This window comes from Protopterus annectens, chromosome 3.part1, assembly GCF_019279795.1.
Source record: "Protopterus annectens isolate FY-2018-M chromosome 3.part1, PAN1.0, whole genome shotgun sequence".
Classification (NCBI taxonomy): domain Eukaryota; kingdom Metazoa; phylum Chordata; order Ceratodontiformes; family Protopteridae; genus Protopterus; species Protopterus annectens.
This window is the reverse complement of record NC_056732.1, coordinates 7,499,396-7,526,349: the sequence shown is the minus strand read 5'-3', so window position 1 is coordinate 7,526,349 and position 26,954 is coordinate 7,499,396. Positions and strand designations below refer to the sequence as shown.

At 37.4% G+C, this 26,954-nt stretch overlaps 1 protein-coding gene across 2 annotated transcripts in view; it reads left to right on the top strand.

The window, feature by feature from the left end:
• The first annotated feature begins 701 nt into the window (after positions 1-701).
• TAC1 (tachykinin precursor 1) overlaps positions 702-26,954 on the top strand; it is a 39,392-nt gene continuing 13,139 nt past the window's right edge. Inside the window, exons 1-4 of one of the 2 annotated variants that reach the window (XM_044066499.1) lie at positions 704-1,168; positions 1,271-1,437; positions 4,087-4,189; positions 9,542-9,565. In XM_044066499.1, coding sequence (XP_043922434.1) covers positions 1,321-1,437; positions 4,087-4,189; positions 9,542-9,565 — 244 coding nt within the window. In that variant the 5' untranslated portion in view covers positions 704-1,168; positions 1,271-1,320. Of the gene's footprint in view, positions 1,169-1,270; positions 1,438-4,086; positions 4,190-9,541; positions 9,566-26,954 lie in introns of both variants that reach the window. The other variant, XM_044066500.1, reaches the window with a different exon arrangement.

The following is a 26,954-nucleotide window of genomic DNA, read 5'->3' as shown; positions in this document are numbered from 1 at the left end:
CATCTTAAGAAACAAGAATAACACATCTCTTGCCTTATGTTTTAAGACATTTTTAGGAATTTGCTGAATAATGTATTATTTTTGTTACCTGTGCCCATAAACTAATATTTTCTTAAGACTGTAAGGGTCCATAAAAAATTACACACACACACACACACACACACACACACACACACACACACACACAACAACAACAACAACAACAACTCATCTCTCTGTCTCTCTCTCATCTTATAAAGTTAGTTGAACCCCAAGCCAATTAGAAATATTTCTTTTTGGAGTACATATAAAGTGGTGTTGACTGTTTCATTATAATCTAGAACCACACACTGTTAATTTGTGCAATGTTCTGACAGAAGGAGACATGAACAATAAGCACCAAAAACACTGAATCGAGTGAAGGGCTGGATAGGTAGCTTAGTTTATAGGCAGCATACACGCTGCATCTTGCATGTGTTCGGGTATCTATTGTTTGAAAGAATCCTAACTATCCGATCCTATATGCTGGTTGAGAAGTATAAGCTTATTGCTGTTGAGAGAGACTACAGACTCAGGATAATCTCTGAATACTTAAAGAGATGCGTCACTTACGCTTTGATGACTAATGTATACCGGGTGGGCAACTAAGTGTTGCCATTGCGGGGTAAATTGGCAGTGACTTTGAAAGCTCTGGGTAAGGTTTGCACACAGACTGCGTCATTTAGAGCGAACATGGCCAGCAGCCTCCACCCAAAGTTGAGCCATTAATGCAAGGGGAAAAAAGTTCAAAAACGTGACCAAATGTCACTGTTTGCTCAGTGATGCAAAGAGGAGGAAACAAGGTATGCAGACACAATTCAGTCTCATCTCGTTTCCTCCCTTCACCTGACATATATAATTAGTGATTACATTTTGGTAAATTAAGATGCTTTGGACCTCCCCATCTTGGTATATAAGCAGGAAAGTGCAGGAGAGTCTATTCAGTAACAGCGTCAGAAGTCAGAGAGGGGGACAGTAGGAACCGTCCCTTTGGTTATCCACCAAGTCACCCCTGTAGCTCTCAATACATTATATGAGGACAGCTTCTCATCCACAAACCTCTTGTAAGTTGTGTGGTTATTTTAGATTGCGCTTTATTCACCAAGCTGGTGCCAGAATTGACGACAGCGAGCTTCTTACTTCTAGACAAGTTAGTACTGTCATTCACTTTTTGTAACTCTCCGTGTGCCTTTATTTGGTCTATAAAGACACTGGTCTCACTGTTAATTTCTTATTTTCGTCTTTCTACAAGGATCAAACCAGCGTTTCCTGCAAACTTCCACTCTGATATCTGACAGAAAAATGAAAGTCCATTTAGCCGTAGCTGTGATGTTTTTGGTTCTAGTAAACGTTTTTTCAGAAGATTTGGGCACAAATGAGGACCTCGGTTACTGGACAGACCTGAGCCAAGCACAGCAGGTATGCTCTACTTCACTTTTTTGCTATAGGTAACAAAAAATGCACAGTGCACAACTTAGATCGCAATAGTCAGCTTAAACGCGCTGTGGGTTTTAAAACTAACTTTTTCCCATAAGAAAGGTAACAATGTTTCTTCTAAGCGGTCTGCGTTTTAAAACTGACTTTTCCCCCTAAGAAAAGTAACAATGTTTCTTATTCCGGAAACGTTTGAGTCCTTTGATGAAAAGCTGGGAATTAAATTGCAAAACAATGCCATTGCTTAGGTTTTTGCTTTGTCTATATTAACACAAATCTTTTTTGTCTAGCATTTGCATGACAGTAAATGCTGTACTTAAGACGTGTGTCAGTTTGCCATTGGGATGTTGTGTCCAGGTTTTAGGAAGCAGGATTATGATCGCTGTATCTCCGACTTTCGCTTAAACATTGCCAGGGAGTATATATCCAGGAGATGCAGCACTGAACCCGATCTTGCACTGTTATTAAATACTTTGGCAACTACTTTAATTATTCCAGTATCTAATGACAAATAACAATCATTGATTTATTGCAGTTTTTCCAACAAGCGAACTGCTTACGTGCAGAAGATAATCTTGGTTAAATAGTTGGTTATAGGGAAAAATTCTGCAGAAAAATGCAAAAGAGTGATCAGAAAATAAAGTAGCTTTAATAGTACGTTTAACAACAAAACCGAGCTTCTTGGCAGTTCGGGGTGTGCCCCTGAGCCCCTTAACCCTGTTTGCTGCTGACTGGAGTGCTTGGCTGGTTTTACTGTCCTATACCGACTATAATATAAATCGTTGCTAAGTACCGGGAGCACACTACATGTACGTGGGACCCAACACTCTTCTGGATCAGAAAGTGACCAAATATTAGTGTCAGGTAAGCTGCGAGCACAAAATGGGAACTACAAGACGTGTTAATACCGTATCACAATCTAGAGTATTCACGTCATTTCAGAAAAAAAGGAAACGTTGTGGATGTAAATACCACTGCAAGTGACTATACCTGGTACTTTTCCTATCAATTTTACTACTATCCTAAGTGATTCAGTTCCTTAAAACTACACATATGTCATTTCGTACGTGCAGCAGAACATATTTGTTAATTCTCAAACGTTAGTAAATATAAATGCAACACATAAGCTTAGGGGTGTGAACTGCTTTCTAGTTCCTGTACTCCTAGGTTTGATCTTCTCTATTTTTTACTTGCATTTGTAAATTCCCTGGTTGTCTTGTGGGAGAAAAAGTTCCTGTTCTCTGTGTCCTTACCCATTTAACAAATAAAAAAAACAGCTTGAAATGACATGATTTGTGTATATATTTCTTCTATTGATTACATTTGAAATGATGGCACTTGCAGTGTGCAGATTAATTTTATTTTAGAGTCTGTATAAACATCTGAAGTTGCCCAGATTCCAGCTCACCAGTTCTTTCTAACCTAAGGAAGTATAGTCCCACATATGCCCACCTTTGTTTGCTGGGAATGTTTATTTTGACGGGTTTATGTTCCCAATTATCATATCTGAGCATCAGTAGATATTAAAACAGAAGTAGCTCTTGGCTGCCCCAGTCTTATTTAGTTAGGATATTCAGGGTTTATTTCACCCTGTCTGAAGACACTAGAGCTATAAAGGTGCTGTTGAGAATTTAACAAATCACTCTTTTGTGGTATGTGGCTCTAGCTATGAGCAAAGTCAGAGTTTTTCTGAGGGTTATACTATTGTTATTTTGCAGACTGCCAGGTTTGAAATATGCAAAGAATCATTATATTTACAAATTAACAGTCTCACCACATGAAAAGAAAATAATTTACAATATAATGGAGCTTTCTAACACTAAAACAGTACTGCGTCACCCATTTCTTTATTCACTCTCTGACATGTAGAACCCATGTGCAGTATTCCATGCTTTCTGTAAATGAATGGAAGGAAAATACGTTCGCCTTGGCATTTGAAGGATTAGCTGTTCCCGTAAGAGCAATCCTGCCCCTCCCCCACATCTATAAGCTTGTCCTGCAATAATTTCAACCAGTTAGAATTCTTTCTAATTCTAAGCATATAGTCAGTAGTTTTGGGGGGGGGGGGGGGGGGGGTTGTTATTTTTATCATATATCTTTCATTCAGAGTATGTAAGGTTGAAAGCCCTTTTGTATAAAAACTTGAACAAAGCTACATTTGCATAACACTAGCATTGTTCACTTACGGCTGCATCTTCCTACAGTACAATGTCATCCATTTGTCAGTCCAGAATTGTAATGCAGTCTTTTTTTTCAGAGGTAAATACACACACACACACACACACACACACACACACACACACACACACACACACACATACACAGTGTGTGTGTGGGTGTGGCTGTGTGTGCATGTATGTGCGAGAGAGAGAGTACATAAACATACAAACTCCACATGCTTTATAAATTTAATTTACAGTCTTTGTAATCATACACCTATTATAATATAAATTTGGAAATAAACTCATTGCAATGCATCTGTTATTCAGTCTTAAAGTGATAGATTGAACACTGACTGCCATTGCAATGCATCTGTTCTTCAGTTATAAAGTGATAGGATGAACACTGGCTGCAATAAGTATGATGATGCAGAACTGCACAATGCAATACTTCCATCTGTTTTTGTGCTTGTAGGAAGATCTAATGGCATCAGCACCCCTTCAAGAAATGCTAAGAAGAATCGCCAGGAAACCTAGACCAGATCAGTTCTATGGTTTAATGGGAAAGAGAGCACCTGGTGAGAGTTTATGAATGTTTCTTTCTTTTTCAAAACAAACAATATGCTTGAATTTAGGGTGTTATGTATCACCAAAACAGTAAGTATTACTATTGCATCACAGCAAGAAGTTCTCCAGTTTGGTTCTTGGCTTAGGTGTCTTGTGTGGATTCTGCATGCCCTCCTTGTGTTTTTATTTATTTATTTATTTATTTATTTATTTATTTTTAATTTGGGAGGTGGATTGACAACTCTAAATTGTCCATTGATGTATGTGATATGGAAGGAAGGTTTGCCAACTTCCTCCCATTCTGTACCTGCATAGTAAACTCTGTAAATGGTGTTGGATGTTTTGGAAGAATCACTATAGAAGTCAGAAGACACAGCATAATTGGTAGGATTTCTTAGAAGCAAATTTATTTAAAAAATTCTGGCTGTTGCAACAGATTTTTGACATATTTATTACAGACTTCATTGTAACATTCATTTTCACTACCTGACAATTTTAAAATACAGCTCAGCATAATTTCACTACCTGATAACTATAAAATACAGCTCAGCAAAAATAAGGCAATCCCATGTTCAGGGCAGCTTCAGTGTAGAACAGGTAAACATAAATAGAGTCAAGAATATATTTAAATAATGTAGCATTTTATCTCCATCCATATCTGGGAAGGCTTTAATAGGGTATGGCACATTGTGTCCTTTCATGTTGATGCTGAAAATATCATGTCAGTACAATAAATGACGTAACAAAAATATCCACAATTTGGTCTCTAGCACATAGTATGGAATGGGAAAAACAAAATACAGTTCCTCTTTTAGGTACATTTACTATATTCTTCATTCATGGTTCCAGATGCAGAAATATTTTAAGTAAAAAACTCTGTAGGAAGGGAGTAATAATTTTAAACAGAAACATCAACTGCATGAAAGATGCATAAAATAGTTAAAAAGAGATACAGTGAATGTGATGTATGTATTTCAAGTACATACATTATTTTGTACAATGGAGGTAAAAATTAATAAGAGGATATGATGAAGGATTATATGCATGGAAAGTTATCCTAGCAGTACTAGGAATAGGGTAGTATTGTTGAAAAATTCCCTTGGTGTTGTTACAACACAAAGTTAAAGCCGTACCAGAAGCAGGGCTTGCAGTGCTAGCAGACTATTAGCGAGTAGGTCCCTACTGTTTTTAATGCATATTATTATCCTAGGAGTTTAAAAAAGGGTATGGTGAAAAACTCAGCAAGAAAGAAAAGAAGACATTGGAGGGTGTGTCAGTATGGAGAATCCAATGTTAGACTAACAAATTGTATTTTTTGTGCTGTCTACCAGTTAAATGAAGGCAAGGAAAGTAAAACTGTTGTGAAAGAGACAGTTTTAATGCGCATAAGTAATTAATCGAAAGCACACAAGAATCCAGTAAGTCATCACAGAGTGTAAAGTATAGGAGAGCACAGAGAGAGAGAGATGTGTGAAAATATTGTAGGGAGATAACCCAACAGTTAGAAATGAACTGAAACTTGTATGTACAGCGGTATAAGGAGCAGGTGTTTAAATAAAACAGAACAAGGAAACGTAACTAATGATAACACTACCTTTATTGACTGAAGCTGTGACATGAGGTACCGTTCTACAAGATAGGTCTTGTAGATGTAATGTAGCCACAGTTTTACACATTTTTCCTAAATAAAGCAAGGGCTGCAGAACTATTATTTTACTTACCATACTGATATATGCCACAATACACATTACTTGGTGTAGGTACACAAGGCTGGGGGGTGCGATGTATATGCACAGTCCTTGTATGGGTAGAGCAGCTAACTGCAGTATCAAGACTTGTAATTAAAATTTCTCACTGGCAGGACAACATTTGGAATGGGGAAATTTACAATTAAGAAGGTCATAATAGCTAGAACATATTTTTGGTCTAGGATATTAATATTATAGGGGATATGAATTTATCAAAGATCATAAACTGTTAGACACCAAAGTAATATATTCTGGTGAAATCAAGATGGGGTAGACTTCTCCAGAAGAACAAGATGTTTCTAAAATGGGTATAAACATACATACACATAGCGACTAAAGGAAATGTGTTACTTAATGAAGCAACCTGCCTAACTGTACAGATAAATAAATATAGCATCCAACTGGGTCTAACAGTTGTAAGTTTGCAAGTGTTAGCATGGGACTTGTGGCCTTCAGTATATGCTAATGTTTGGTGCCTACAGTAATGTTTCAAGATTCTTCAGTTTTATTTTGTTAAAAAAAAGAAAGAACAGTTCAAAAGTTTCTAGTCAGTGACACCAAAAATAATGTTTACAAATAATTTAATTTATATTACAAGTTTAGGATCTTGACAAAGGTAATACAAATTTAAAACAAAACAACTATTCCTGCCATCATCAGTAACTGTTAACATTAAGCTATGTAAGACATCAGTGCAATACTGGTGACATCACTATTATCCACGGTAGCACCCTTTGTGGTCATAGTAGAGATTAACCAGTAATGACTAGTTAACTCGGATGGTACCCAGCATGAAAAATGCATTCTGCAGACTCATGCATTACTGAGCACTGAAAAATGCATCACATAAAGTACATACAGAATACAGACTAGACCATAATTGTTGTATTTGTTGTAGGATTTCACTGACATGGAAGCAACACTTGATATTCTTGTTGGATTTGAGATGCATTGTAACAAGGGCTCAGTCATCATAATGAAGGGATAATGTGTAATCAATGCACCAAAATACAAATGTCATCCCAGGATACCATCCTACTAGATGCATTTCAACAAAAACTGGATACATTTCAACAATAAAAATGACAAAGTCTATAATAACAATTAAGGATGCATAATTGTTAAAGCTCCAATATGCCACTGTAGCAAGTAGAGTGGAAGCATATCCAACTTTACTTTTCGACTTCATAATTCCCAAAATATGTGATAATATTCTGATACTCCTATAAAAGATTAAATACCATCAACGCTGGAACTGATCTCCTGCCTTAGATAGTGAAGTAGTATTAATAAAAGTATCATTTTGGAATACCTGTGGTGCATGTGTAATTTGTCAAAGTGATTATATCTGCTAAGCACTGCCTGTCTAAATGGAAGCTCATCTGTAAGTGGTGTAACACACTGCAGTTAATAATATAAAATAGGTATGCACTTTGGAGTTGTACGCACAAGTCAGATGCCTGCATAGCAAACAATTCCCACTTCACCTAGGACAGTTCCAGGAATATCTGCGCTTATCATATTTTAAAATGAGCCTAAAGGTTGTTAGTTCCAGCAAGCTTAAACATCCTTAATATTTGTCAAACTTGCCTTGTAACAGTTATGCAATATTTTATTCTTTGTTATAATCATCATGGTGTTTGTGAATGAATGACTATATAAATATTGGAAAAATGACTAATAAACAAATCTTGGTTGCTTGCTTGGGCTATTAGTTCTTCCTAACAGTGTTTAAAACAACAAAGAAAACTACCATCTTTAATATGCTCCCCAAATTTCTGCTACTTACATGTGATTGGAGTATCTCTGATGTATTGCAAATGAAACAAGAATTATATATACTAATTTAAGCATATCAACAATATTCTAATTTTTTCACTGCTGGCTCATTTTATCATCAGAATTATAGACTGGATGCATTTTTTATAGGTTATCACAAGCTTAGGTGATTTTTGTGGATGTATACCCAGGTGGATAAAATTCCTTGATTGTTAAAATGATAACAAAACTCAAAAGCTGTCAAGTCAGCTACATTCTTTAGTTGTGGTGATACTTCATGATATCTATCATCCTGGTTGAAAATAAATTAATCAGCTACTTAAGAAAACAACAGCATTTATTTATTTATTAGCAATAATGTGCTTTAGGCCACTATGTACAGTTACTTTTACTGATGCTAACACTTCTTTTAATAAATCAGCTGTTATACTCACAAAGGAATGGTGTTATGTAATCATTCCCCCCACCCAAATATTCATAATTTCATTATTTGCTGAGGAAAATGTGTCAATCGGCAGTCACAGAATGAAATCCATTCCTTTGGACAATAGCATAGCACAGTCAGTTATCACAGGTCTGAGGGAAGTTCATGCAATCTTCAGTGAAGTTGATTGGAGTGAAACAGTAGTCATAAATAAGAGTTTTACAAGGAATAATTTGCATTAAAGTAATTTAATGATTCTGTGCTGCATATGTGTTTGATGTCCTTGTCAGCTTAACCAACCTATTTTCTAGAAATCCCGAGTGGCAAAAATTAATTCACAGAAAAGTCCTCCTTGATGAATACTTAACATTAAAAACCTTAAAATGATGCAGATATTGTACACCTTTTGAAGGGAGTCATGTCTCACCCTGACTAATTTACATTCTCACTCTTTGGTTGCACTGTATTGGAAAACTAGAGACACATGGTGTCTGCTCTATTCCATGTATATTACCTTTTTCCAACTGGACGTACGACCTCTAAGGGATAATTTTTACTTAGTGTAGGAAGTGTAACTCCACATGTGGGGTACAGAAAAAGCATGACCTCTTCAAGACAGCATTGTACTTGCATTACATTTCTAAGGGAATTTATTGCAAACTTTTCAATAAGTTAAGCTTTTCCGTGAATTGATTTTGGTAAGCTGTTATTCTTTCACGTAGTTAATGTATGTGTGCATGTAAAATGTCTGTGGATGTGAGTGTAATGTACACTTAAACCTGACTTGTGTTATAAGTCCATTAATTGATTTTAGTAAGCTGATACTCTTTCATGTAGTTATTGTGTATGTGCATGGAACATGTCTGTGGATGTGAGTGTAATATGCACTTAAACCTGACGTGTTATAAGTCAAATATTTAACATAGGTTATATTTTAGTGTGTGAGCAGGTTACACTGCCTCCACGGTTTTGCATGAATAAACCTATGAAGAGCAAATCAGGGGAACTGGTCACAGAAAGCCTCAAAAATAGGAATTTCTACAATAGCAAGGCAGCCACTCCTCCTCCCCCTTATTAAAAAAGTTTGCGACAACACAGCCACAAAATGAAACGTATTTTCACTATTTATACTTGGTGTTTTCTGTGCACAGATTTCTCAGTTTTGCCCTTTTGTCTTCATATAACACACTATGTTCCATTTTATACTGCAGTATTACATTGGTATAGGCAACAGTTTATGTAAACTATCTAAAATTTCTTCAAAAAAATTAAAAGTGCTATATGACATAGGCATAATTTTTATTTTTTTTAATATATACTGCTTTTGCTGCATGGTTTACAAACTATATTAGCACTACAATCATCAAAGTAACTAATGTAATAACAACAAGTTTAATTCATTCTCTTCTTAGGAGGTGGTCAAATCACTCGAAAAAGTAAGTTTTATACCCTTTGAAATTGAAGTTCATCATTTTTCCATATAATGATAATCAGTGCAGCTTCATTACTTTTATATGTAACTGTCAAGCAAAATTAAAAACAAAATCACATTTACATGGTTACTCTTTTAGACCACACATCCATATCCATATGCATACATATATATATATATATATATATATATATATATATATATATATACACACACACACACACATGGATACATGTGTGCTCAAGGTTCATAGGTCTAGCATTTTCTAGACATTTCTTGCTAGGATTCATGCATTTAGGTACACTGTAAATGCTAAAGCATCAAACATTAATGAAAGGGGAAAAACAGAGTGACAATGAAAACAAAATACATTGATCTAAGGAAAAAAGAATTACTAAAAAAATCATGGCTGACTGGAAAATGAATTTAAAAACTTATTTTAGGTATCAACTGATATTCTATTGCTTTTCATGTTCTGATAATAATAACAACAATGATACATAGCAGGTGTATAATTAAATCCATATTAAACTGTTTGATAAAGGTGCCCTTTTCTTACATATGTTGCAAAAATACCACTTCAGTATCACGGCATTTCATTACTACATGCAGCACATTAGAACAATTCTTTGTATAATACTGGATATCCAGGTATAATTATCAAAGAATTATCTTAAAATTGCAGCAATTAATGTAATTAACTATTGAGATGAGACCTTATTGCATCAGATGTTACATCTGCATTTAATATTTAATGTAGTATTATGTGTGTATATCTATATATCTATATTTTTCTATATAGAAATAGATATATAAACACACACAAACTCACACACACATATTATACACATACTGATATTAATGATTTTCAAGACATGGTGCAGAATTTTGCTTTTATTTTATTTTAATGCTAGATATGCTCATCAGCAATTTTCAGTGCAAGAAATAACTCCACAGTCCACCACATGCATTCTTTTTGTGCTGCAATGCATAGACGTCACCTTGTACCCTACATTGGCATTTCAGGATTGAAAGAAAGATGCATGGTTAACTCTTTGAGTGCTGTATAAAATGTGATTATTGAGAGTGACAGTTTGGGACAAAGCTTGTTAGTAATGTATGGAGCTATCGCCACTTTTAAAGGAATATTGCTACTTATATGGAGAACAGATGGATGAGAAACATAGTGCTACAGTAACATACAGGTTTAGTGTTTGTAAATCAGTCCTTTAATAGTCTTTCTGTTTTTGAATGCAAATAATTTAAACTCAACAGATCAGAATTATATAGATGGGCATTATCACCTGTTATCAGCTAATGTTTAAAATGTTAGTTTCTCTCTCTCTCTCTCTCTCTTTGTCCAGCTTATTTTTTTTTTTATTTAGGTCAGTTCATCTTCAAATTGTGTTGTCCTTCTGCTTCCTTCAGTCTTCTTCATGTATTGCTAGCCATGTACTATCTGAAGATAAAGAATTTTCTGATTAGTGAACACAAAACGTGGCAATGGGGGGATGTTGGCATCTACTGTACACCGGTTATGATTTTTCCTTCCTTCCCCTCAACATAAGCATGCAATTATCTTGGTCCAAATTCTCCCATGAGCTAAAGCCTTGCTCATAGGTTAATAGGTTCATAGGTTAGTACTAGGCTATCAGCCCTAGGGCCTATAGAAGCCTGGCCATAACAATTCCCTGGCTATTTCTTCCCACAATATTTACTTCCCTGGACCCCTGTCTAGCAGAGCGACTGACATGATCCCCGGGGGGGAAATCTCCTATCTCCCACCCAGTCGTCAAGGTTCCTTTGACTTTGGTGTACCTTCAGCAGCTTTACTTAGCATTAACCTGTACATCTCACACTGTCTCACACTCCATGGAAAACCAATGCTCCACTGGCCACTTAATCATTCCTCACCAATACCAGTTCTAGAGTCATGGCAACCACTAGGCTAACCAATGAGAAGGGATTTCTTGCTCCAGTGTCAGCCAACTATTTTACTAATCTTAGGAAATCACCTGTAATGTTTATAATTTTAGCTTAACCACAGTCTCACTATTTCTGCCCAGTTTTTTAGGCTTGCATAAACTAACCTACAAAGAAAAATAATGGGTCATTTGAAATATCTGTTCATTTAAGTAAAGTGTGATCAAACATTAGTATTTCTCAGTCCTAGAGATGATTTGCATATCTTCACTGATAACAGATGTACCAGTGTTACAGAATTAATCAAACTGCAAAGAAAAAAAATAATTAGTCAGAGTGCCATTACAAGCTACAGTCTCCAACATTTACAAAAATAAATAGTATTCAATATTTTTGTAGGCAGTCTTAAATTGTACTCTGTGCATTTATATTAGTATTTCAGACATTTCTAGTTCAGACCACAAACTGAAGGAGTGAAAACTAAAGGAGGTGGTGTATCAATATTCGTTAAAGATAAATACACCTCCAGATTGGCTCAACCTTATGATTCCCTGGAGATACTTTAGGTGTAATTAACTGTTGGTAAGACACCTATTCAAGTCATTGCCAGCTACACAACCCCTCCGTGAATCAGGACACCCACTCTGCCTATTTGGATCTACTTGAGTCTATCAAGATACATATAAACACCATGGGTTTGGACAACTTTAACTACCGATCCACTGACTGGGTAAACTACTTGTACCCAAACTCACTTGCCCAGAGGTTCCCTGACTTCTTTAACTCCAATGCCCTGGGCCAGTTGTTTGACACAAAAAAATGCAAACTGTCATGGCTGAAGCAAAACTTGTTTAATAAAATAGTAAAAAACAGGTAAGTGCTTTCACGATCAACCAGATCATTTCCTCAGGCTAAAATACATCAACTGTCACTTAAAATTTAAACTTTGAAGCACCAACCAGAAAGTAGAATCAATTAACAAATTAGGTAAAGGCAGTTTATCCATTACAAAATACATCTCATTAAAAATGCAAGGATGCATAACATATAAGCAATATACCAATACTTAAAATATTATACAGAAAATATATCAATAATTCATACTGGCAATTTATATCTATATAAAAATCCAGTTGTTTATTAAGCACTTCTAATGTTTAAGTGGTTTGGCTTTCAAAAGGGTTTAAGGGACACCATTTCATTGAGCCCTGGATGTTTATCTGCATTAAGCTGTGTGAAGAATAGGACTGAGGAGAGAGAACAATGATGGATCATGCAGCTTAATGCAGATAAATATCCAGGGCTCAATGAAATGGTGTCCTCTTATGGGATGGTATAAATAGTTTCACTGCAGCCCACCCAGATGGAATTGGCAACAATGCCGAGTTCTACACCAATGCTTTATACAAACACCTGTATAACTGCATTGACTTAGCCGTACCTGATAGGACCAAAACAAGCATCTCAAGGAAGAGCAAACCTGCCTGGTGGACAACTGCCATTAACAGGCTTTACACTAAGAGGAAGAAATAGCTGTCTAAGAGTAAGAGGGAGTGAGCCCTAAACTGGAAACACTCCTTCCTCAGCTTAAACAAGAAAATAAGTCTTCTTGTGAAGTCATCCAAAGCAAACTATGAATCCAAATTAGCTTCCTCAACTAAGGACAACCATAAGGCGTTCTTTAGTTATATCCATAACCTAAAAGGAAAACACAGATTTGTGTTGAACTGGTAGTTAATGATACACATATACTGAGCCTGTGGACATAGCTAACCTGTTAGCTGATAGGTTCTGTGAAAACTTCACTCCCGTGTCTCCGCCACACATACCCCATGATATCCCTACCACCTGTCCCCTACCTTGTGTCTCTAAAGAGCAGGCTGTAAATGCCCTCTCTAAGGTCAAAAACAGAGCAGCTATGGGACCTGATAACATCCTAGGCTGCATCTTACATTGGCTCCAACAAGAAGTAGCAATACCATTGGGTAATCTTTTCAGTAATAGTCTAAGCACTGTCTTCATCCCAGCTGAATAGAAAACAGCCACTGTTATTCCCTTGCACAAAGGTGGTGCTTCCATTGACCCTGGGAACTATAGACATATTAGCCTGGCTAGACTTATCTGCAAGGCCACGTAGTGAATCATCATGGACCTTATCAACAGAGATATAGGTAAGCTCCAAACACTTGACCCTACTCAGTTTGGATTTGTCAAAGGGAGATCATGTCTGTTAAACTGGTGGACTTCTTTGAGACAGTCACCAAGGCCCTTGATGAGGGGGAATCTGTGCATACAGCCAACCTAGACTTAGCCAAGGCTTTTGACACTATCCCCCACTCAGGCATCATTGACAAACTCACCTGGCTAGGTATCAACCCTTATATCATTAGATGGGTCATTAACTGGCTCACTGATAGAACACATATAGTCAAAATGGAATCCACCTCCAACAGCAGACCTGTAACCAGTGGTGTTCCACAGGGATCAGTCCTGGGAGCTCTACTGTTTGAAACCTATTATTCCAAAATTCAAGCAAAAACTAAAGGTCTGTGGCTGACAAATTTTGCTGATACCTGCAAACTGGGGGATGTCATAGAATCTCCAAATTATGTCAAAATCCTACATGAGGGTCTTACACAAAGAAATGATTGGTGCCAAAGTCATGGCCTTAAACTCAATGCAAAAAAATGTATTATCATCCCTATCAGTAAGAGTGATATTCCTGCTAACTACCACATCAATAGTAAAACCCTAAGTATGCACTTAGTGGTGAGATACCTGGGCACACAGGTTGACAGCAACCTTACGTTTGATCACCATGTCTCCACAGTGGTAAGAAGGGCATTCTATAGTGCTCATCTCATAAGTAAGGACATTGTCTCCAAAAATAAAATAAGTTATAACCTCTCTGTACTCTTCCCTCATCAAGCCAACAATTGAGTACAACTCCCCTTTTGATATGTACATTTCCAAGCACCTGCAACAACTGGAGATACCACAAAGGTTCCTCACAAGGAAAATTCAAGGTGTTCATCAATTGCCCTATGTGGATCATCTGAAATCACTGTCACTTTATTCTGTTTCATATAGACTACTCAGAGGTGATCTCTGACTTGCATATAAGGCAATCTCTGACCCTGCTTTATTGGAAATGCTGCATATCTGTAAGTCAAATGGTACACAGGTTACTCACTCTAATCACCTTAACCTGATAAGTCACATTAATACAACCTGCTGGAGGGACAGATTTGTCTGCCAGAAGTTACCACACCTTTGGAACTGACTCCCATTTCATGTCACAGAGCACCTTATTGGCCCTCTTCAAACACAATCTGGATGATTGGATGGGTAACCATAAATTCATCCCGGGGGTTCCACCTGTGTCCCTCTTGGACACTGGCATTAGGTGCTGATTGTGGAAATAAGGCTAGAACTTGGCTAAGCTTGTAAGGGCCTTAGAGCCATTAGCCTAGTAACTTCCTATGATCCTAATATTTCACTGATATATCCTTGGTAGCAGTGCTTTCTAGTCTTTTAAACCAAAGACATGCTGTGCGATAGTTACACTAAGAGCTTCTTTTTCTGGTTAATGTAGCTACAAACATAGATGTAACTATAATTAATTCTGTTAATGAACCCTTCATCATATCCATGTTCCTACTTGTACAGACCATAATGTCACTTAAGTCATTGCAGATTTTCTCATAGTTCAAAAATGCTAATTTTTGTGAAAGTCTACATTATTCATATTAAGATAAGATAGCTGCATGTTTTCTTTATGCATACCATTTTTTCTTGAGTTCATAACATGTTATGCCAGGACTTAAAACATCTTAAAATATATATCAAAAAAGGCAAAATGTCATCACTGCAAAATGACTGAATAAACCAAATAGTGCAAAAACCTGCATGTCATTGTTATTAGGGTGTTTGCTCGTTTACCCTCAGCATGGAAGGGCCCACTGTGCTTGTTCAAACTGAGTCAGAAAATAGGAGGAAAGATTTAAAAATGAAAAAAGAAACTCACCTTTATCCTTTAATATTTAGTAGACACGTCAGCATATTTTAGAAATTCAAAAGTCTCAGACAAACTGAAAATGGCAAACTGTACTGTTGCCTTTTCTCCTGTCACTGGTACATTTCAAGATAAAATTAGTAGTGATTATGTAGCAATCACATATGAAAAGTGCACAACTTGGTAAGCGTTCTTTTTTTCAAAGTACTTTACTGTTTTAAAACATACATCACCTAATGTATGTCAGTACTTTTTCTAATTTTCTTCTCCCGCATATCAAATTTTCAAAAGCAGTGCAGCCACTTTTTACATATTTGGTTCAGTTCAGTGCACTTTACACTTTCCAGCAATTTCCCTGAAGTCACAGGTAGCACAGTACCAAGCTGAAGAACTGGGATGCCATGGTCAGTACTTTCTTCTTGGTGCTGATCTCCTTTCCTGCATTCAGTCCACCATTAAGTAGTTATCAATGCAGATACTATTCATTAGGTTGCAGGGTACTAAATACACCGTGTATTCATAGTCCAAATTAACAAGCTTGGGGTAGGGGAGGACAGTATCTGTTTCTTCTCCTCTGTGCAATGCAAACCCTGCTATTCTGACTTAACAACTATTCGATGATCCATTGTTGAGGCAATGTTGCACATTAATGTTCAGTGGCTCATTTAAAGCAATGTGTGAGATACACACCTGCATGTCCATTTAGTATATATTAAAGTACACTTTGCAGATCATTCTCAGGAGGTATATAACTCAAACAAAATAACGTTAAGTTTTTCTACCTCTGTGATTGAATTAAATAATTTTATATCACCAATCTAAAAGCAAAGTAAGGAAATGGCAGTTAGAAAGCTAATTCCTGTAGTCCAGGGTTTGATTCCCTCGGCCTACATTTGCCTATTGTGTGACTCATGAGATGTCTCTTAATTGTATTGTGCTCCAGAGCAGATGGTAAATTTGGCTAGGTTCCCAAACAGCCCTAGACGGCATGACTAACTACCTATGAAATGAAAAAAGTAAAAAAGACTGTAGGTCTCTGACAATAGCTGCACTGGAGACCTTAGTATAGATGTGTTTTTCTAGTTTTTTCCATCACTTCCACAACTGATACTTTTATGGTAAATGTGGATACTTCCTCTTCACCTTTAAACGGATCAATACTGCCTGCATCTCTTTCTTTGATCCTTTATCTGTTTTGTAGGTCATCTACTCCATGGACAGATGCCTTAACAGGCCCAAATTCAAGTTTTCAATTGCATATCAAAACTGGGGGTAATAGATTTCAGAAAAGCACAGTGCAAATAAGAGAGTAAAACTAGCTTTAGTAAACAAGTAAAATTATACAAAATAATGTTCTATATAAAAATCTTATATAAAGTAAAAGGTGTTTGCATAAAAAATATGCAAATCAAAAACTAGGTTCTCCAAAAAGGTGAATGATTTCGACACAGGGTTAGCCATTTGGCAGTATAATCACTGGCTGTAGGTGATTTGGTCACATTGACTAATGTTGTTATGGCACCCTTATCTCATGCAAAAATGGGAAACCGAGGCTTATAACAACAATGTTGATGACATAGAAATCAGGATATACAAGAGGCAAAATAAATAAGGGCGAGAGAAATGACACCTAAAACAGAGAATCAAAACAAAGAGGATAGCAAAGGAGAAAAACACAAGAAAAAAGATAGCCAGGTCAAACGAGACAGAAAATAACATTCTGTGTAGATAAAAATGAAAACAAATGCATCATTAGTAAGACTGAATAATGCAAAGAGGAAAGGGTAGAACCTAGAATCAGTAGCAGAGGCAGGAACAGCTACAAAAGATCTGGATTGGAGTGGCATTTGCTCAGGAGATACAGAGCAATAAACTGAACTGAGGTGAAATGAAGGCGATGAGAACACGTTTCAAAACTACATCTGAGACACAGGAGTCAGGCTTGTGTACAAGAGCAAAGAACGAGGGGGACTTCAGCTTAATTAGGAAATGAGAAAACATGGTCTTAAAGAGGACAGGTGAAGGAGGTCAGTGGAGTGTCTGTGGTTATATGCATTTATTTAATTTTAAGAATAAAGATAGCAATGGAGGCAGGAGTGGCCTTAGGTCAACTGGCACCCAGGCAAAAGGGGTCCACGGTGCCCCCTACCACACTACCTGGTGCCCCCATCTTGGTCTATCTACACCAAATAAATACTGGAAAAGCGACCCTGCTAGAACAGCGCCCTAGGCGGCCGCCTAGTTGGCCTATGCCTAAGGCCATTTATGAATGGAGGCAGTGAATACTAAAGTATTTAAATAACATTTCCATAGGTGTTAATGCAGACATTTAAAACTTCACAAAGGCGGTGCCTCCACCGACCCTGGAAATTACCGGCCCATTAGCTTGACAAGCCTTATCTGCAAAGCCATGGAGAGGATCATAATGGACCTCCCTATAAAGAAGAAATAAAGACATAGACTTTGGATCTTTGGATCCATCATCCCAGTGCAGGTCAATCATGCCTTCTAAACTTGGTCTTTTTTGAACAGTCACCAAAGCCATTGATGAGAAGGAAAGGCAGAAAAGCTAGTCTCGATGCCATCTGGCCTTGACCTCGATTGCCTCTTACAATACTACTAAAAAAAACTATCATTGAAAAAACCCATCACTTAACAAGATGGGTACACACATGCTGGTGACTGGGTGCCAGAACCCACAGTTGCTGGCGCCATGTCAGACTGTCAAACCTGTCACAAGTGGTGTACCGGTGTACCACAGGCTCCAGTCCTGGGGCCCAAGCTTGTTTAGCATCTACTTTTCTTTTCCACAAAGTAAGTGACAAAGTTTGCAGATGACTGCAATGGGCAGCAAAGATGACAACACACTGACAAAACTCATCTGACACAGATAAACACATCTGACACAGATCATCTTGGATCCATGGCCAATGCCAAAAAGCCAAATGCAATAGCCCAACCAAAAAAAAACAAGCCCTAAAAGTAGCTACCAAAAAATTACAAAAAAAACAAGGGAGCACAAGGTTGCATCCACAGGAATAGGTGGAGCACAGAAATGAGTTATCAGGGACCTGGGGACCCTCTCAGTAGTTGTAGTAGTAGTACATTCCAAGACCTTATACAGAGCTTACCTTAAGGATAAGGGAGAAGGGAGTCTGTCTTTAGGAGGTCATGATCATCATCATCATCATGCATCATCTCAAATCTTGACCGGACCATCACCATCAGACCAATGCCACATATGAGTCCAGCTGACAGGGCAGCTGGAGGCAAACGCAAAAGTCAAAAAAAAAAAGGGTCTCACAAAAAGGTCACCGACTGAAAGAACTCCAGCTCTATTCAGCTAACACTCTGCTAATTCAGAAGCCATCTTTGCCTCGCAATGCCAAAACCCAGATTAGATGTATATGCTTCACCAAGATTTGATGATCAAACAGAGACTTTGTCAAAGGCACAAACTTCAAAACGTGATAGATTCATCACAAAACCTCGACTGCTGGTGCATACCCAACAGCCATTAAGATAATAGCCACGGACAAAAAAATCCCATCATCACTGAACAACCTATGCTTGTATGTTGACCTCCCAGCCTCGATCTTGCAGAAGAATGGGAGATTCATGAATATAGATCAGATACCCCCAGATGACTGACCTCAGTGTCACTGCAGCAATATAAGTCAAGCAATATAAGCCCTCAAGCAGAAAATAATAAGTAAAGCAGAACTATGAACTAACCATAGACTAGCCCTAAAAGCCGGGAACTAGCCTATGATAAATATGAGGAGAAGGAGAGGAGAAGGGAAAAAAATAGACAGGTGAAGAGTGGTTATGGGGTTAAAAGGGGAGGGAGATGGAATGCTAAGAGGTATTCTTTCAAACAATGAACCAGATGTGTGAAAGCAGTCAAGAGAACCAGAAACATACACAAATCTGTAAAACAGTATTTAAATATTAATTAAAATGGAGAGTCATTAAAATATTTATTATATAAGCCATTTGAGTCATACATAAGGAATATAATATCTGTATATATTGTAGCATGAAGAACTGGGAAGCTTAATATGAAGAAAGGAGAAAAAGAGGCAAGGAGAGAGGAGCTTCAGAACCTGAACTGATAGAGTACTTATGTATTTAATAAACATTTGTAAATATGTATAACAGATAATGAGTCGTAATTGAACTGTATTTTTTCTATCCCTATCAATAAGGTGAAGAACTGGAGTATTATTTCTCATTTTACTATAAAGGGGTTGGCTCACAATGCTAAATTATGTTGCAAAGTAAATTAGACTGCTAAATCATGAGTGTGGAAATTTAACGGTAAAAGGAAGATAAAAATACAGGAAAAAAAATAGGTCAAGGAGGGTAGATATAGATTTGCTATTAAAAGTGTATAGCGCTATTATAATCTGTGCATGAGATGCAAGACAGCAATTTAATATTGTTAAAGGCAAGCATGAAAATTTGGGTCTCAGACAGTAAGATGCAAACAAAAATGGAAGAATGTACTGTGTTTTGAGAATAACTACTCAAAATATGATTTATTAAAAAAGCCTGTTAGTAATGTGTGAGAATTTTAATGTTTTTTAAGTATGCTGTATTTGTAAGAAGAGGCCTTAGAACCGGGAATGTGTAAAGATGACAAAAAGAATAAGAATATGAAATGGCAAAAAAGAAATATCTGGAAAGAATAGATAAGAATATACGTCGAAGAAGGAAGATACCACTAGAAGAGAAGGGAAAAGACTGTGGTAATAAGCAGAAGTATAAACAAAGGGGAGACAGTAGAACAGGATATAATGACATATAACAACCTGGAGCTGAAGTGCAGGATACTAAGTGGGGAGTTATAGCTCAATACAAGGCAATTCAGAAAGGGGGCTGAGCGTAGGCTGGGTGAGCAATAGGTAGATGGTATGACTCTGCCCAGGTCAAAGTATTAGCCAGTTAGTCAATAGCTTGGAAGGTAAAGGAAAGCAGATGACTTCAGAGAGGGGAAGTGTTTACTGAAAGGTAAAAGGAAGGGGTTGGAAGGGTGGCCGAATGATTAAGGTGTTTGCCTTACAAGCACAAGGTACAGAGTTTGAGTCTCACAAGGCATGATTGGCTAGGCTTAAAATGGCTCACAAAGGCAGTTAGCTTAGTACTAAATCTATGAACCTATGAAGGAATAAGAGTCATCTAAGGGAAAGTGAGAAGACTTGTCATGCACTGAAAAGAAGCAGAATGCAACAGAAGTTACCAAGCGAGAAAGGGAACATTGCATTGATTCCACAAACACAGCAAAAGTACCATTGTGTAAGGTGTTTATTTTATTTATTCTTTGTTGACCAGGGTAGCCCCACTAGCCTACTGGCTTCTTTTCAGTTGGAAATCCAAGGTGGTGTTTATATTACTAGGAATATTTGGCCAGGACATTGTGCAATGTCCCCTATTTATTTTGAAAGGTGACATGATATTGTTTCCATCAACCTGAGCTACCAGTAACTCGAGTAGATAGCACCTCAGTTTACCATTTAGTTTCTAGGACAACACACTCAGGAGAGCAGCACCCTTCTTATGCTGCACTGCAGTGTCAGCAGTCTGTCAACCTAAAGTGGGAACAGAACCAACAGCCTTCTGCACTGTTGGCAAGTGTTGTGCCTTTTGCACCACTTTTAGTATAGGATTGAGGAGGGGATGCTATAAAAGTAAATCATAACATTTAGTTTTATTCAGTTCTCCTTTGCATGTATTTGGAGTTTTTTTCACTGTCCAAATCATTGCAAGGACCTGTGCTGATCTCTTTGTTCTGAAGTTACTGGTGCAAGCTTTGTGAGATTCTCATAGACAGCTACCATTGACATGCACTCTTTCATTCTTCAAGCTTAGATTCCCCTCTTGGAAGTTTACTTTGGGTTGAGAAACATTCATTATTGAGCTAAACAAAATGGTTCTAAACAGAATTGTAAAAATAAATGCCTTAAAATGCAATTAGAATGATAACAATGACTATATACAAATTTGCAAACTGTAGGTAGGAAGGAAGAAAAACATTAATCTTACAATGACTGCTCCTTGAAGAGCTGCTGCTATGGTCAATTCCTTACTGTAACAGTAAATTAATAACATTAAGGCAGAATCTGTAGAGACCTTGACTACCCTTGGGTGGGCAGTTACGAGGTCCTTTCTTACAGTCTTGCTAAACCCTGTTTTCACACTAGACTGCCTATCTCAATTGTACAAACATTTTTGAATGTGTGGGCTGTAGTCCATAAGGCAGCTTCTATAATATCTTGTGTCAAAACATTTCTAAAGTAAACTGCTGAAACTGCTATTATTCTAATAGAAAGTTTCTTACAGTTCCTGAAAAATGTCTACTGCATGTGTTTACCACTGCATACAATCTCAATAAAATATTAGAGACTGTTGGACTATAAATAAAGATGTTCACTGAAAATATCACTGTTCTTGAACTGTGGTGTTGGAGCAAATTTTCAAAAGTCCTTGGACTACAAGAAAATCAAACCAGTCAATACCTAAGGAAATAAGCCACAAATGTTCACCAGTGTCTGATACTAAAACTAAAACTCAAATGCATTGACCACACAATACAAAATTAGGCTTCCATAGAGAAGCCACTGATGCTGTTGAACCTCAAAGTGCAAAGAAGGGATGGCAGACACTAAGATGGAAACAGCATTAGTAAAAAATGAATATAAATTTGCAAGAACATAAAGAAGCAGTTGTTGGCAGACAGGCATGGTATGTTGAAGTCCTCGAGATCATGAAGAGTCAGACTTAACTAAACAACTAAACAACAATAACAGGCAACATAGTGGGGCAGCCATGTTGACAAGGCATGTTTATTTATATGCAGACTTCTTTTGCCTGTCTTAAAGAAGCTAAAATATTGATCTATTTTCCTGGAGACATAAATAATGCTGTTGCCTACCTCGGTCTGATGGAGAGTTATAAGGTCCCTTCTAGTACAGTCATGCCAAACCTTGTTCTCACACTAGGCAAGAAAACACAGTTCTAATTTCTCCTGTCCTGAAGAAGGTCTCCATCTTTAGTTGAAGAAATGGATGAGTAACAGAAAGTTTACCCCAGGGATCACTCCAGTTGCCCTACTGGATAAGGGCACTGTGAACTAACATTGGGTGGTACAGTGCCTGGGCAATTTCTTTGGGCTAGGCTTGTAAAGGGTCCAGGGCCATTAGCCTAGTACACATCTATGTACCTATGAACAACAAAAAAATCACAAACCCATACTAGTGTGAGACATCCCACAGTTAATTAACTCCAGTGCAAAACTGAGGAACTGGCATTACCAATTTAGTACGAAGAACTGAAGAGATTGCATGACAATGCTAGCTATATTTGGGAGTCTGTTGCTACCTGCATCAGCACCTTCACAGGCATGTGACTAGTACTGATTCTCAAAAAGATGATGGAGACTGTTTTAAAAAATCATCTGTAAAAAAGAAAGAGAAGGTGAGTAAACACAAATGCTACAATTTATTTTCATGTTAACAATTCTTAAGAAGATATCAATAGTCTGAAGTCAAGGTAGTATGTAAAGGTGAAAGCCAACAATGTTAAAGGTGGTGAAAATAAGAGAAAGTGGGTGATAAGGTAGTATATAAAGGTGAAAGCCGGCGATGTTAAAGGTGGTGAAAATTAGAGAAAGTGGGCGATAAGGTAGTATATAAAGGTGAACGCAGACAATAAAGGTGATGAAAATAAGAGAAAGTGGGCGATAGTATTGTTTCAGATGTGGCAGCTGTAATTAAAACAAACTTAGGAGAATAGATTGATAATCTTGCAGGGCAGAATGCATTTATTTAGTTAGTTAGTTAGTTAGTTAGTTAGTTAGTTAGTTAGTTAGTTAGTTAGTTAGTTTCCATTTGTTAATTAGGATGGTGTACTGGTCCAAGGACTCTTTTTCAACACAGCCTGGACTCAGAAGCAAAAAGGCACAGTGGTATAGACAAAACATCAATTAGCAATCTTGCAGAACAGCAAAACAAAAAAGCACAGTTTTGCTTGTATAATACACAGGAGTGAAACCATGTACAACATAAACATCTCTAGCTAGGAATTAGAGCATAGTTCCTGTACCCAGCATGAGGAATGAGGCTGTTACAGATTATCCTAGTTTAATGAATTGCTGCAGCGTGTTTGCACTTCTAAATTCTTCAGGTAAAGAATTCCACACAATAGCGATAATTTTACTGAATGTTTTTTGGGCAGTGGTGATAGCAAAACACAACCTGTGCAGTGTTGTACTCAAGAGATTGCTGGTTGTTAAATGTGGCCTGCATAATGTTGTACTCAATGGATTTCTGGGTGAATATAGACTATTTCTTATTTGGAGCCTAGTTTTAAGAGGAGGGCAATAGTTTTACAATTGTAAATTAGTTTTTGTGGTTTAATTGTAAATTGCTTTTTGAAGGATTTCACCTATAAGATCAACTTTAGCTATGAAGCAGAAATCATTTGTAATTTTGTGTCTAGGCAAATTTTTGTTGGGGTGGATAATTGTGCATTTGAATTGCTGTGGAAGCTTACAGGTTCGAGTCAGGTAAAGATTTGTGCCAATAGTATAATATTTGACTACCAAGTTAATATACGCAGGGATGAATGCATTGGTGGTCAAGACTGAAAATGGTCTGTATATTGTCAAAGTATTTTTTTTAACTTCTTGCCAGTCAACATCCTAAAAGTAAAATGATAGAATGTAGACCAGGTGGTTTAGAGGATTCCGGGTAAATGTTACTGAAAGTTGAAAAAGAGGGTAGCACTGGGGAAGGGAGGGATGATTATGTTTTGCAAATTTCATTTTATTTAAGGTTTTTGTGCTGGAGTCGCTGGTTGTATTTATATTAGGGGAATAATTTGGCTGTGGCAACTTGCTTCATAGATTTAAGAAATTGTTGTGAAGTTCTGAAATGGGCTGTTTGTGAACTCTTCAGTATATAATGCTGGTCTTATTAATACTGAATCTGACTTCTTTTGTTACGGTTTTATAGGCTGCTTGCTTAGTTGGATTGTTAGTTTATTGTTTCCAAGATCTCCAAGCGGTGTTTCTCATTTTGATTTATGTAATGCTGGTATTGTCAGAGGTATACACATGCTGCTAAGTCTTCTTGCTTGTAAGAGAAAGAGTTTGCCTTGCACTGAGTAAAGTATTTTGAGTTGTTTGATCAGTGCAGATGCTATATCTGACTTTCTATGCAGACAACCAATCTAGTTGGCTTAGTTTTGCATTTAAAATGTCTTCATAATTATTTTCCTAAATATTGGAGGAAGCTTAGTGGTTTTGAATGACCAAGTAGAGAGTAGTGGGTTATGGTCACCTATGGAATCAGGGAGAACTGCTATAATGTGGGCATTCTCTGAGATGTTAGTCATTAGAACATCTAAGGTGGAGGTTTGGTTTCCACTCTTGTGCTGTGGTGTACCCCCTTGAACTATTTGGGTCAAATTGAAAGAGCTAAGCATGGTATTCACTTAAAAGTTCGGTAGATCCTTCCAGGCAAGGGTAGGGAATGGCATGAGGTAAACATCTGTGGGCCTAAATATGATGGGAAGTGAATCTTCAAAAGATGCCTTAGTGCATGGAATGCAGTGAAGCAGAATTTGAAAGCAGAAGTCATGTAAGGGGATTTTAACATTATACTTGAACCATATGTTGATAGAAAGCTTGGGGAGGGGGCTTTCATAGCTACAGGTGCATGCAGTCTTTCATTAGGAGGGAGGGGGGATCAATGTGATATGTGTATAGACTCATCTTTGATAAAGACAGATACCAAGATACTAGGAAGAATGCATGTTACCAGTCTGAAAAAAATGTGCTTCCAGGTGTAACTAAGGACACTTGATATGTTCTAAAAATGGCTGGTAACACACATGCAATGAGAGTTGGGAGGCTGGCATAATGGTTAAGGTGTTTACCTTACAGACACAAGGTGCAGAGTTTAATTCTCAAGTGGAATAATTAGGCTTAAAATGGCCCCCAGGGGCAGTTAGCCTAGTAGTAATCTGTAAGTAGGTATTTGTAGAATTTTCAAGAAAGTATGGAGAAAGGAGAACTGTAGGGGGCAAATATAGCATTGTTGACAGGCATTTGCCTCACTGAGTAGAATGGTCATTTTTGAGGAAGGTTATAGACTGATGAAGTTTGGGTGCAAGTTTGCTTAGTGAATAAGGGTATTACTTTATAAATTCAGACTGGAAGTATTAACCAGTGAAGGAACATCACAAGATACGGAGTACATTGTGAGAAGACCGGGGTGCCCATTAATGTTTGGTCACTTCTTAGGGAGAATTTAGTTCTTTTAGCAGGGAAGTGGGATAAGCTACACATGCAGTGAGATGAAAATAGTAGGTAACAGATTTTAGGACAAGATAAATGAAAAGGAACGATAGGAACAGAAGTGAAGATGGAGCAAAATATCTGGAACTCTGGGTATAGGGAACAGAAGCATCATGGGAGCCATGACGAGATAAATAGAGCAACTGCATGAAAGAGGGGGAACCAAAACGGGAAAAGTCAGTGTTATTAGGATGATGGCAGCCACAGTGGTAGTGCACCTAATTAGGCACATACTCACCTTTTATAAGGACCGAGATACAGAGGATGTACAAAGTCTGAATGTCAGGTTCATATGGAAAAGAGAAGAAAGGTGAAGAAGACAGTTTCTAGGGGGTACATGACTGCTTATAGTCTGCAACAGCAGCTAACAGAAGTAAGGCACAGAAGAATGGATGTCTAAATGTTTGAATGATTGAAAAGAAAGGAGGACAATATGTTTTACTGCACTGGTGCAGGACATTAAATAAATTATGCAACAGATAAGGTATGTCTCTCCCTGAAATGTCTGTAGTTATTTACAATATATTGTCTTCTTCTTTTGGCTTTTCTCGGTTTGGGGACGCCACAGCAGATCACCTGTCTGCTCATGATTGACAGTGGAGTTTTATGGTGAAGAGTTGCCAGCCCGGCGCCCAACCTTCCACAGAAGGCACTCACTCATGCCTAGGGCCAATTTAGAGTGTCCAATCCACCTAGAGCATGTCTTTGGGATGTGGGAGGAAACTGGAGCACCCAGAGGAAACCCACGTGACCACAGGGAGGACATGCAGACTCTGCACAGAAAGCACCCCAGCCGAGGATTGAACCGGAGAACCTCTTGCTGTGAGGTGGCGATGCTACTGCTGCACCACCATGGCCAATATATCATATACACAAATACATAACTATGCATGTAGTCATATATAAAATTATTTTTATCTATCCATCTATGTTTTCTCTTTCTGGTTTGGTACTATATGTTTTTGTTGTAGCACACTTTTTTTTTAGTTTGGGTCTTATTTGAAATCCAAACCTAATGTAATGGATGTTAGCCTTTTAATATGCCAAGTGTTTTATAGCATAGCTAAACTCAGCATTTATGTTGTACTAAGCAAC